We start from the raw sequence: 12,984 nt of genomic DNA on the forward strand, positions 1-12,984 counted from the left end.
AGAGTTATAAACAGTGCCACTGTGAAATGACTGTGTTTGGTTTTGGAATTACACATGCTTGCATTTCTGTAAGATATACCCCTGAGGAATACAGTTGCTAGGTCCTAGAGTATTAATACTTAATGGCCAGTTATTTTCCAGTGTTTGGTTTCTAATAGAAACCATGTACTAGTTATCAGTCCTAGGTCAGGATGTCAAACACTTCTGCCCATTGTATCTTGATATCAACATCATCAAGGAAAACAGAAGTTGAGCTCTGGATGGAATAACACTTTGCTAACTAAGGCAGAAATTGGTACTGGTTGTAGGGTATTGCTGTGACAGACCTGACCATGAGTCTTGAGGAGGATTGTGTTGGCATTTGAACTTTGGACTAGAAAAGCCATCATAAGTGCGCAGAGCTTAGTGGCTTGTTCTCTGGGAGCTTAGAAGATAAGAATGCTGAGAGAAATGCAAATGTTAGAGAACTGGCTTGTGAAGTTTTAGAGGGAAGTAAAGACTATCAGGGCCATTTATATGATGTTTTGAATTAAGAGTTTGTGATTCTGGTTAGCTGGGGATGAAGAATCGCCATGATTAACAAGAGACCAGCAGCACTGAAGTGAAACCTTTGCTTTGCTAGGACAATTGTTGGTGCTCATGTGGAGCTGGGAAATTAGTGAGAGTTAGGAAGAGACCAGCATCATTGAGGTGAAATCTTTTGAAAAGTGGTTCCTTTGGGTCAGCATACAGAAGCTGTGATCCAGAAGGGGCTGTGGCTGCATCTCATGCTAAGAGCCTTAAGAGTCATCTAGACGGTCCTGGTTTTGAAGGCATGAAGGGGTTATGGAGAGTATCTGAGGCTTGGCACCGTAGGAAGATAGAAGAGACCATTGGAGAAGATGTAGCTTCATTTGCAGTCAAAGTCCCAGGGCTGAAGGGGTCATGGAGAGAAGTTGAGACTTGGCACCTTGTGGCAGGGTCACAGTCCCTGAAGAGAGCCCAAGAGAGGTTATTGGTGAAGGTACAGCTAGTGGGAAAGACTTCAGAGCATTTTTGAGATGTCAGCACCATGGAATGGCCACCAAAGAACACACCAAAGGACACCACAGCAATTGTGAAGGGGAGCTAGCTTGAGCCTAGAAGACAAGATGTGGATGCTGTAGAGACCCAAACTGGAGAAGAGGTCCAGGCCCTTTGGAGCCCAGAGGATCATGGATGAGACCCAGACATCAAGCACTGAACTTTTTACACTGTTGAATTTTGGCTCTTCCTTTTTGGAATTAGAATGTTACTTATTTTTTATTTTATAGTAGTCCACAGTTAAGAGACTGGAATTTTAGAGAAGCTTTGGATGTTTTAGAAGACTGAATGTTTTGGACTTTGAAGAAGACTGGATCCCCTCCCCTCCCACCCCCAACAGGGTTTCTCTGTTTCTCTGTGTAGCTTTGGAGCCTATCCTGGCACTCTCTCTCTGTAGACCAGCATGGCCTCAAACTCACAGAGATCCACCTGCCTCTGCCTCCTAAGTGTAAGACTGAATGTTTTAAAGAGACTGGAACTTTTGGAGACTGGAGATATGGCTCAGTGGGTAAGAGTGCATGTTGTTTTTACAGAGGACCCAAGTACCCATATCAGGCAGCTCACAACTGCCTGATCTCCAGCTTCAGGGGGCCGACACCTTTCTGGTCTCCTTAGGCACGTAGACAACAGATACACACATACACATAAATAAGCTTTTTTAAAGTTTGAAAAGTTTATATTATACTATCAATAATATGAGATCTTAGGAACGGACCAATAAGAAAGGAACAGTTGCTGGGTGTTGGTGGTGCACGCTTTTAATCTCAGCATTCAGGAGACAGAGGCAGGTGAATTTTTTAGCTCTAGGCCAGTCTGTGCAGAGTGAGTTCTAGGACAGCTAAGACTGTTACATAGAGAAATCCTGTCTCAAAAAGCCAAAATGAATGAATGAATGAATGAATGAATGAATGAATGAATGGAACAGTTATGGCTTTTTTGTTTTGTTTTTCAAGACAGGGTTTTTCTGTAGCTTTGGAGCCTGTCCCAGAACTCACTCTGGAGACCAGGCTGGCCTTGAACTCACTAAGATCTGCCTGCCTCTGCCTCTCAAGTGCTGGGATTAAAGCCTTGCACCACCACCACCCAGCTGAACAATTAGGGCTTAACAGTCGTCTGTTTGTGTGTCAGGTTGACAAGGGGTCAGCTGGCTAATTTTATGTCAGTTTGACAGAAGCCAGCATCATCTGGGAAGAGGGAGCCTCAATTGAGAAATGCCTCTACTGAATTGGCCTTTGGGCAAGCTTGTTGGGCATTTTCTTGATTGATGATAGCTGGGAGGGCCCAGCCCACTGTGGCTAGTACTGTCTTGAGCTAGTGGTCCTGGGTGGATTATGAAAGCTGGCCAAGCAAGCCATGGAGAGCAAACCAATAAGCAGCACTTGTAGATGACCTCTGCATCAGCTCCTGCCTCTAGGTTGCTATGCAGTCCTCCTGACTGTCTTTAGTGAGGGACTGAGATGTGGAACTGTAAGCTAATATAGACCCTTTCCTTCCCAAGTTTGCTTTTGTTCATGGTGTTTTATTACAGCCATAGAAACCCTAACTAAGACCCAAACCTAAGAGAAGAGACAGAGAAGTCAGCTCATTGTGAGTCTCCCCCAGCCACCACAGAGCTATTTGTTCTTTTGTATTCATCTTGTGCACAGTGCAAGGGTATTCCTGCTGTGCTGGTTCTGACTGAGACCCATCTTTATGCAGCATTGAATATCCATGCCATTGCTGACAATGAATCTGTTAAAATGAGGTCCTTTTCTGAGGGAGAAAACAAAAACTTTGAACAGGGCTATCAAGAAGGCTCAGCAGTTAAAGGTATTTGCTGCCAAAGCAAAATAACCTGAGTTTGATCCCTTGTCTTGGTGTTGGAAGGAGAAAGCCAACTCCCACAAGTTGTGCTTTGACATACGCACACATACACTACATGCATGTAATTAAAAACAAAACTGGCAGAGAGATGGCTCAGTGGTTAAGAGCACTGACTGCTCTTCCAGGGGACCTGGCTTTAATTCTCAGCAACCACATGGTAGCTCACACCTGTCTCTAACTCCAGTCCCAGGGGTTCTGATACCTTCACACACACATGCAGGCAGAACACCAATGCACACAAAATACAGATAAATCATTAAACAACAACAACAACAAAACCCAGAAACATGTTAAGAACAGGTTTCTGGCCAGATTTACCATCACAAGCCTTTAATCCCAGCACTCAGGCAGCAGAGGCAGGTGGATCTCTGAATTTGAGGCCAGCCTGGTCTACCGAGGGAGTTCTGGGACATCCAAGGCTACACAGAGAAACCCTGTCTTGGAAAACCAAAAGTAAATAAATAAATAAATAAATAAATAAATATACTGTATTATTAATACTGTAAGGAACTTATATATATATATATATGTGCATATATATATACACACACACATATATATATGTGTGTGTGTGTATACTTCAAGTTTGGGGAAAGGACATAGTAGTCTGTCTTCTGAATGCTGAGATTAAAGGCCTTTGCCACCATCTCGAAGCAGCTGTTCCTTTCTTTTCTGTCCAAACTAGTTGTAACAGCCCTGGCTGTCCTGGAACTCACTTTGTAGACCAGGCTGGCCTTGAACTCACAGAGATCTGCCTGCCTCTACCTTCCGAGTTCTGGGATTACAGGTGTGAGCCACCACCACTTGACGGCGGTATTTTATTCTTTTATGTAAATTGGCATCTTATAAAGGAGAAGAGAAAGCCTCAGTGTGTTGCTGGTTGAATTACTAACCTGAAAACAAGGCTTTCCTGTCCAAATGACCAGTCCCCTGGAGTTGGTAAGAAGTAGGTGTCAGTTAATGTTGGAGACAGGGCTTGCCAGTTTGTTTTTGAGATCTGCTGTGAGGTAAAAAGAATGTCATGGCTGCCCCTTTTACTTTATCTATTTATTTTTTACTTTTATAAAATTTTAAGATAGCATTGCCCCAAGTGGCCCAAGAAGTCCTTGAATTTCAGTCCTCCTGCCTGAATAGTTGGGATTATATGACTGCATCTCTAGTTTCAATCTTTTCAAAATGACCTTGTGGTCTCACTGTGTAGCCCAGGCTGCTCTCAAACTCTGGTCTCAAGTGATCTTCCTGCCTAAGCTTCTGCATCAGTGGGACTGAGGTGCATTCCAGGCTTGCCCCTTTTACTTTCATATGTGATATCTATAAGACAGCGAGTAATGGTTTTCTCTTTTTCATCTGTTTCTTCTTATTTCTTAGGTTTTTGTGGAGACTCTGGATAAGTGTTTTGAAAATGTATGTGAATTGGATTTGATCTTCCATATGGATAAGGTATGTCCTCTCCCAGATGGGGACTCCTGCAAAACCATGAGTTTAGGACATATCTAGCCTCCCTGTTCTCTCTCTTGTTCTTTTGCTCTGACCTAGTTCTAGATCTGTCTTAATTAATTAGTCAATGAATTTTGCAGTACTGAAGGTTGAATCAAGGGCCTCCCACATGCTAACCAGGTAGTCTACCACCAAGCCATACATCCAGCCTGAACCTGTTTTATTTAGTAAGTTTTATAGTTCTGAGGGGCCATTGAGATGGCTCAGTGGGAGAAGGTCCTTGCTTGCTAAGCTTTGATGACCTGAGTTAGATCCTCAGAGTCCACATGGTGAAGGGAGAAAACTAACTACTGCAAATTGTCCACCAACCTCCACACATGCTCCATGGCATGTGTGCCCCCCCACCCCAAAATAGATAAACATGTTTTTATCCATCTGCCTCTTTGTTTGTTCATTTTGTTTTGAGACAGGGTTTCTCTGTGTAGCCCTGGCTACCCTGGAACTTAATCTGTAGACCTGGCTGGTCTTGAACTCAGATCCACCTGCCTCTGCTTGAATTGAAGGCATGTGTCACCATGCCTGGCTTCTAACAAATGTGACTTTTTGTCAGGCGGTGGTAGCACACACCTTTAATCCCAGCACTCTGGAGACAGAGGCAGGCAGATTTCTGTGGGTTCGAGGCCAGCCTGGTCTACAGAGTGAGTTCCAGGACAACCAAGGCTACACAGAGAAATCCTGTCTCGAAAACAAACAAACAAAGCAAAACAACAACATAACAGATGTTAAATAGTTTTGAGAGTTGTTTTTTATGTATATGGCGTTTGTCTACATGTATGTTTGTGCATACCTGGTACCTCCAGAGATAAGAATATGACATTGGATCCTATGAGACTGGAGTTACCGAGGGTTGTGAGCTGCCATGTGGGTGCTGGGAATTGAACCCAGTGCTCTTAACTGCTGAGCTGTCTCTCCAGGCCCAGTGTATTTGGGTTTGTTGTTTGTTTGTTTGTTTGTTTTGCTAAGATCTATTTGTTTTTGCACACAGAGATTGCCACCAGGCCTGTTAGCTGGTTCTTTTGTTTATAGGTGACTTCTTAGTTGATATTAGTTACAACACCAGAATAAGTGGCTGTACCTACAAAACTGAAATTTTTATGTTGGTTATGAAATGAGTTTCCTAGACATAGGCTAGTAACAGTGAAGCTTTGGAATGGTGAGAGCTCAGGAACTCTGATGTAGTAAAATTTGTATCTTGGGGGGCTGTAGGGCTTGGAGGTTAAGAGTGCATATTGCTGTTACAGAAGATGCAGGCTTGGTTCCTAGTACCCACATGGTAGCTCATAACCAGTTGTCTGTGACTCTAGTCTGAGATCTTACGCCTCTTCTGGCTTCTGCAGGTGCTAGGTGTGCATGTGGTACATACATATATATGTACTTACAGCCCAAGCACTCATGCACATAAAATAAAAATCCTTAAAAATCAGAACCAAAACTTTGCTGAGGAGCAGTGTAGTAACATCATTTGAGATCAGATGTAAGATGCTCTTAGGAAATCATACTCAGACAGATTTGAGATTGACCCAAGTAGTGTTCTCAGATTTGTTTTGTTAGCATAACTATGATGAGGCCTGTGTCCTCATGTGCCAAGTTAAACAGGGGACAACTCACAGGGGACACATGCTGTCCTCTGTGATGTTCATTGGCAAATCAGCCAGCGACCTTCCAGTGATCCATGGCTTTGGGAAGGAGTTGTGATTTAAAAAACAACCCCCCCAAAAAAATACTCATTGATTTATTATTTACTAATTTTATGTGTGTGGGTATTTTACCTGCATGTTTGTTTGTATGCCATATGTACAGGAGGTGTATATTGCCCATGGAGGTCAGAAAAGGGTTTTGGATCTCTTGGAACTGGAGTTACAAGATGCTTACGACCCATTATTCGGGTGTTGGGAATCAAACCTGGATCCTCTAGAAGAGCAGTCAGTGTCTTAACTACTGAGCCATCTCTCCAGCCTCCCTCATTTTGATAAAACTGCCCATTGTTATTGCATAATTTTTATTAGTTTGTTATTATCATGACAGCAAGAGTTTTTAGACTCACTGTTAGCGTTACCCTGCAGAGCACTTCCTGGCCATTTCCCAGTGCCATCTCTCCTTTTTCTTGTCTGTTGACTGTACCATGTTTTAAACAGGAGAATGTCTGAGGGGCAAGAGGTAGACATAATTAAGCAATCCTGGTCAAGGTCTAGTCTGGTTTATCTTGTCCCAGTTGGGGTTCTATGAGGTCCAAAGAAGTCCTGACTGCTTTAGGGGAGCAGTCTGGTTCTCAGTCAGTTCGTCCTTGTTTGGATGTTAGTCAGGAATGTTGTTTTCCTTGGCCTGTCTCTGACTCTGTCACAGCCTGGTGCAGTAGTGTCATGGAACCTATTCCTTCCTTGGACACAACTTGAGACTTGACAGCTTCACAAGACATCCGGGGCTCAATGATGCTTTTGTGGTGGCCAACCTCCCTTGTCATTTGAAAGACCTTTGAAATGTCAGATTTTCTGACATTCTTCGCCTTTCTCTTTGTATGCACTTGGTGTTTGTTGTTTAACAGTTGTTAAGGATGTTGCTCTCTTGTGATTTATATCCTTCTGGATACTAGGGAGTTACCCTAGCACCAGGTTTCTCCCTACCCCCATAGTTGCTCTCTTTATTCACATCTCTTTCACTGCTCTTCCATTGGATCCCCCTGAATGGGAATGGATCCCATTCCCTCATGTTCTCAACCTCCCTCCCCTCCTTGCCAGGCCCCCAACACCCCCCCCCCCCCCGTTTACCCAGTAGACCTCATCTAATTCCCCTTCCCAGGGCGATCCATGAGACACAGATATCTTATCCTCTGTTGTCCCATGGAGAGGTGTATAAGTCAGTCTCTGCTGAAGTGATCTCCCTTCCACAGCAAGCTCTCTTTTGATAAGGCGGCTACCAAGCACAGCAGTGTCAGTGACGAGCAGCAGAGTGGGCACTAGGCAGTCTGTATCTGAGTGCCAGATGTTCATAGGCATTATTTGGAAAGACTGCCTGCCTCTACCTGAACCCCTGGGGACCTGTGGAAGAGCCAGTGGTCTAGTGAAAGGTGGCGTGTAGGAGAAGGCGGAGTCCCCTGTTCAAGCTGCTTCATCTAAGCTGTCTGTCTTCTAAGGCAGTGTTCAGAATCACAGCATGCCTTCATGTCTGACTTTGTTTGTTCAGTTGTGAATTTACTTTTCCGTGAGTAGCACCTCTATATGTACAGTGTATCTGGATCACAGTTTCCCCTCCCTCATCTACTCCAAGATCATCCCCATCTCCCCATCCTTCCAACTACACCCCTTCTTTCTCTCTCTACTTAGAAAACAAACAGACCAAAACAAGAAAACACACACACACACACACACACACACACACACACACACACACCATTAAAAGCACAAAATCAGAAATCATAACATATGAGCAGAATGCCAGTAAGGTGAAAAATGCCCAAATAAAGCATTATGAGACAAAATAAGCTCCAAAAATACCATTGAGTTCATTTTTTAAAGCCAACTACTGCTGGGTATGAGGCCTGCCCTTAAGTGTGGTTTTATAATTTAAAAAATTTTAGAAAGATTTTTAACTTGAATTGCATCAAATCCATTAAATATTTAAAGGTAATTTATATTTTTACAATAAAACTGCATCTATAAGTATTTTTCACTTCTTTTGGGGAAAGTGTTTGAGATGGGCTGTCTGTGAATTTCCCATAGCCTATTATGTAGGTGGCTTCAAACTGATGTGATCTTTCTGCCTCACCCTCTCAAGTCTAGGATTACAAACATGAGCTACCACACCCAGCTCCTTTGTTTGTTTGTTTGTTTGTTTGTTTGTTTTGTTGTTTTCAAGACAGGGTTTCTCTGTGTAGCTTTGGAGCCTATCCTGGCATTCACTCTGTAGACCAGGCTGGCCTCGAACTCACAGAGATCCACCTGCCTCTGCCTCCTGAGTGCTGCCACACCCAGCTCTTATATTTCCATTTCTTCAGCTGTGCCAATTAAAGCCAGGTGGTGTCTCTCGCCTTAATCCTAGCACTCAGGAGGCAGAGGCAGAGGCAGGCAGATCTTTGTGAGTTCCAGGGCAGCATGGACTCTATAGAGTGAGTTCTAGGACAGCTGGGGCTACACAGAAAAACTCAGTCTTAAAAAGCAAAAAAAAAAAAATGTCGATCTGTTAACTAGAATTTTGCATTTTGTTAAATTTTATTCAGTTTTTATTTATATGGTGTTTGGAATATTAATTTTCTTTTTCTTTTTTTTTTTTAAAGATTTATTTATTATGTATACAATGTTCTGCCTGCATGTATGCCTACACGCCAGAAGAGGGAACCAGACCTCATTACAGATGGTTGTGACCTATCATGTGGGTGCTGGGAATTGAACTCAAGACCTCTGGAAGAGCAACCAGTGCTCTTAATTCTGAGCCATCTCTCCAGCCCCCTGAAATATTAATTTTCAATGTATTGTTGCTATACAGAATTTACTTTATTCACTTTATATTTTGATACCAAGGCCAGTGGTTGTGTTAAAACTCTTATGAATTCTCTTACATGTTAGACATTTTTTTCTTTTCCCTCAGTGCTTTTATGTTTCATGTTTTCTCTGCCCCTGCTGTGCTCCCCAGGATCTCTAGTGTTGTGCTGACTAGAAACGGGACAATGGCATCAGGTGTTGTTGCTGGTCTCAAAAGCACCTTTCCTCCTATGCTGTGAAGTACATTTGCTGGGTCTTTTGTAAACACTCTTCATCAGGTTAAGGAGGTTTCTTCCCTGTGAAAGGATGTCAAGATTCATCAGAAGCTATTTTCTCTATCTCCTGGGTGACCTTTGGCCTCATCTAATGCTGCTGTAAAAGTATGAGGCTGTCTGCTCAGTCAGTAAAGTGATCCCAGCTGTTTTATTGGGTATGGCTTTTAGAAGGAAGTAAGTGGCCATAAATATACTGCCCTTTCTCGTATGTCTTATCTTCATATAAGTTCCATAAAGCATCTTGCTGTTGCAGCAGATTTCTTTTGCTGTTTATATAATTGTTTATTTTTAGCTGTTGGTTAGCACTGGAAAATGACCATTCTTATCTTTTGGAGTTGTTGAAATCAATGGTTTCTGAAGGTGTTTTCCCAGTAAGTGACTTCCCATTCGTTACATTTCTGGCTTACTAATTTCACTCTCACAAAACACTTGCCATTTCAGGTTTATCTTAATAGTCAGCTGTTTTGTTTAATTTATGTAGGCAAAATACCTATCACAAGATGGCAAGAGTATCACTGAATTCTATCCTTAACTGAAGAATCTTTTCTTCTGAGGCCGGAAGCTTCTGGTCATAGATTTTGCAAGTCTGTATCAGCTGGTCCTATTAGCCTCCTTGTCACATTACACTCATGGGCTTAGAGCAGCAGGCCTGTGTAGACTATGTATGACTGAATTTCTAGTACTTTGGAAAATTTTCTAATCTTGGTGTTTCTTTTGTTTGCTTTGAGAAAGGGTCTCATGTAGCCTAGGCTGGCCTTGGCTTATTGTATTAGCTGAGGCTGAACTCAAAGGTCCTATCTTACATTATACCCATTTTTAATTTTGTTTGTTTGTTTTTGTTTATCGAGACAGGGTTTCTCTGTATAATAGTCCTGGCTGTCCTGGAACTTGCTTTGTAGACCAAGCTGGCTTGAACTCACAGAGATCTGCTTGCTGCTGCCTCCCAAGTACTGATATTAAAGGGGTGTGCCACCACCACCTGGCCTAAATAATTAATTTTATTTTATGTGCATTGGTATAAAGATGTCAGATCTACAGACAGGTATGAGCCACCATGTGGGTGCTGGGAATTGAACCCAGGTCCTCTGCAAGACTGGTTAGTGCTCCTAACCACCAAGCCATCTCTCCCCATCTTTCATTTTTATTTCATCTATTCCCTTTCTAGAGCCCCATAACCTCATTTTCACACATACCCACCTCCCCATTCTTAGGTGATTTCCTAATCTCCAAATCCTATAACCATTTCTTGGCCATCACCACCCACTCCTCCTCCTCCTTCTTTTAAAGATTTATTTATTTTTATGTGTATTGGTGTTTTGCCTGCACATATGTCTATGTGAGGGTGCCAGAGAGACTGGTGTTACAGACAGTTGTGAGCTGCCATGTGGGTGCTGGGAATCGAATCTGGACTCTCTTAACCACTGACCCATCTCTTCAGCCCTGACCATCACCTTCTCAGTGCCTCTGTAGTACCTAGTGCTGTGAGCTCTTTAACCGGACAATTCTGATCTTCTGTTGGTAACTCAGAAGAATCTTCCTGATTTTTTTTACGTGTTCTCTTCCCTCTTTCATAGATTCAGCTATATTTCGTACTTATTTCACACTTAAACTACCACTCTTTTGAGCCAGGGTCTCACTGTATAGCCCTGGCTGGCCTGGAACAGCTGTGTAGACCAGGCTGGCCTCCAACTCACTGCCTCTGTCTCCCCAGTGCTAGGATTAAAGGTAGTTCTCAAATCAGTCTTGATGGTCTTGTTTTGATGTCCTACTGTTTGTTGGTGAAAGGATCTCATGTAGTGCATACTAGCTTCAAATTTTCTACATGACTGAATAGGGTCTAATTCTGTGGTCTGTGAGGTCATCATTGACTCTTTAGACACATCAGTATCATATCTTTGCAGAGGTCGCTGGGTCCTCAGTGCTTTCAGTAATCTCTAAACACATCTCAGTGTCCTAAGTATTGGCATTATTGGAGTTCATTTTGTTGATAACTGAGTGGATGACATAGCATTCTCATCTGCAGCATCTCAGCAGCAAAGAGGGGTTGGAATCCAATTGGGTTTTCAAGATTGAGTTATCATACTCAGTTCAGTGGCTTCCTCCAAGGGATAGATGGTTGTATTTGTCCTCTCTCAATAGGGTTGGCAGGTGTGCTGCTGGGTGAGTTTGAGCCCAGGAAAATTGCCAAGTAGATAGCTGAAGTGGGAAAATGCTGAGTGTTGGTGGCTGAACTTCTGAAGTCTAAGGTGCCAGGCTCATAAACTGTGATAATGGTTACGATTGTCAAATGGCCCTTCTGGGAACAGTTCAAGAACTCCTGCAGTACCTTTCACATCTTAGGAACTTTGAAGCAGGCACTCTGACTTGCTTGCTTGTCTCCTGAAACAAAAGAAAAATGAGGGATACCTATTTTGGTGTAAGTTTACTGAAGAAGGGGCTTTAGATATACCATTTGAGCTCAAGTTCTTACCATAGGAGCTACCTGGCACCCTGGGCCATCTCTAACAGTAGGAGCCAGCTAGCTAGCACACTTGACTGTCTCTGGCCATCTTTTCTTCTTCTCTCTCTCTCTCTCTCTCTCTCTCTCTCTCTCTCTCTCTCTCTGTCTCTCTCTCTCTCTCTCTCTCTGTCTCTCTCTCTCTCTCTCTATTTCATTTTTTTGAGACAGTGTTCTCTGTGTAGTCCTAGCTATCCTAGGGCTCACTCTGTAGACCAGGCTGGCCTTAAACTCACCAAGATCTTTCTTCCTCTGCCTCCCAAGTGCTGGGATTAAAAGCACGCACCACCATTGCCTTGCCTGGCCTGACCATCTTTTCTTATCTGGATGTGCCTGAGAGAGAAGAGGGAAGCCAAGGCCAGCCTGGTGTCTCGTTGTATCCCTAGCTCTTCTTTGCTGATGTGTCAAGAATGGGGATTTTTGTTTAAAAAATGAGGAAATGCTTTATTATCTTATCTCCAGAAGCCAGCTATAGGCCAGGACTAAAGACCAGTAAGACAACAGTTTGATAATATTGTCAAAGACCCACACACCATCTGTCCATCTATTGTCCCCATTCCTCAGTGTTGGCTTCTTTGCTTTAGAGGCCAGTATCTCATTCCCTCAGGACAGCATCTATCCAAATTATACCTGGTATCTATCCCCACAGTGTTTCTCTTTTTGTGCACCTTTCACTGCTGATGGCATAGACTCATTGCCAACTATTAAAACCACACATATTCTCTTTGGTTTGTTTAGTTATTCCTTATTAGGAGCTAAGGGCAACAAGGTAGCTAATGCTATACATACAACAGCAACATTTGATGTTTTACAGCAATCTGTTTGGAATATAGCCCTTTCAAGAAAATTCAGAAAACAGCAAAACAACAACAAAACCAAAGCCAGGTGGTGGTGGGTGAATTTCTTTAGCCTCAGCACTGGGGAGGCAGAGGCAGGTGACTCTCTCAGTTTGAGGTCAGCCCAAGCGAGTTCCAGGACAACCAGGGCTACACAGAGAAACCCTTTCTTGAAAAACAAAACAAAAGCAAGTTTAGTGTTTGCCAAGATTCTTAAAAGGAGCTGGGTGTTACGGCACACCTGTAATACCAGCACTTGGGTAGCTGAGGAGGAAGAAATAAAGCAACTAAGGCAGGAACTCGCTGCAAGTTCCAAGCCAGCCTGACCTATAGAGGTGAAACTCCATCCTAAAAATAACCAAGCAGACTAACAGAGCAGACTTATTTGCCAGTGCTATCTCTTACATAAGTAGCAGTTGAAATCACACATGATGCACACCATGTTGGTTGATGATTTGTGTCACCCTTAAAGGCTGGAA

At 43.0% G+C, this 12,984-nt stretch overlaps 1 protein-coding gene across 3 annotated transcripts in view; it reads left to right on the plus strand.

Moving 5' to 3' along the window:
- Positions 1 to 12,984, plus strand: part of LOC100754298 (AP-3 complex subunit sigma-2) — a 46,916-nt gene that overhangs the window by 8,275 nt on the left and 25,657 nt on the right. For 2 of the 3 annotated variants that reach the window (XM_027408223.2, XM_027408225.2), the window contains exon 4: positions 4,294 to 4,365. The exons of the other annotated variant lie outside the window; for it this stretch is intronic. In XM_027408223.2, coding sequence (XP_027264024.1) covers positions 4,294 to 4,365 — 72 coding nt within the window. The remainder of the gene's footprint in view (positions 1 to 4,293; positions 4,366 to 12,984) is intronic. 3 annotated transcript variants of the gene reach the window in all.

This window comes from Cricetulus griseus, chromosome 3 (assembly GCF_003668045.3).
Source record: "Cricetulus griseus strain 17A/GY chromosome 3, alternate assembly CriGri-PICRH-1.0, whole genome shotgun sequence".
Lineage (NCBI taxonomy): Eukaryota > Metazoa > Chordata > Mammalia > Rodentia > Cricetidae > Cricetulus > Cricetulus griseus.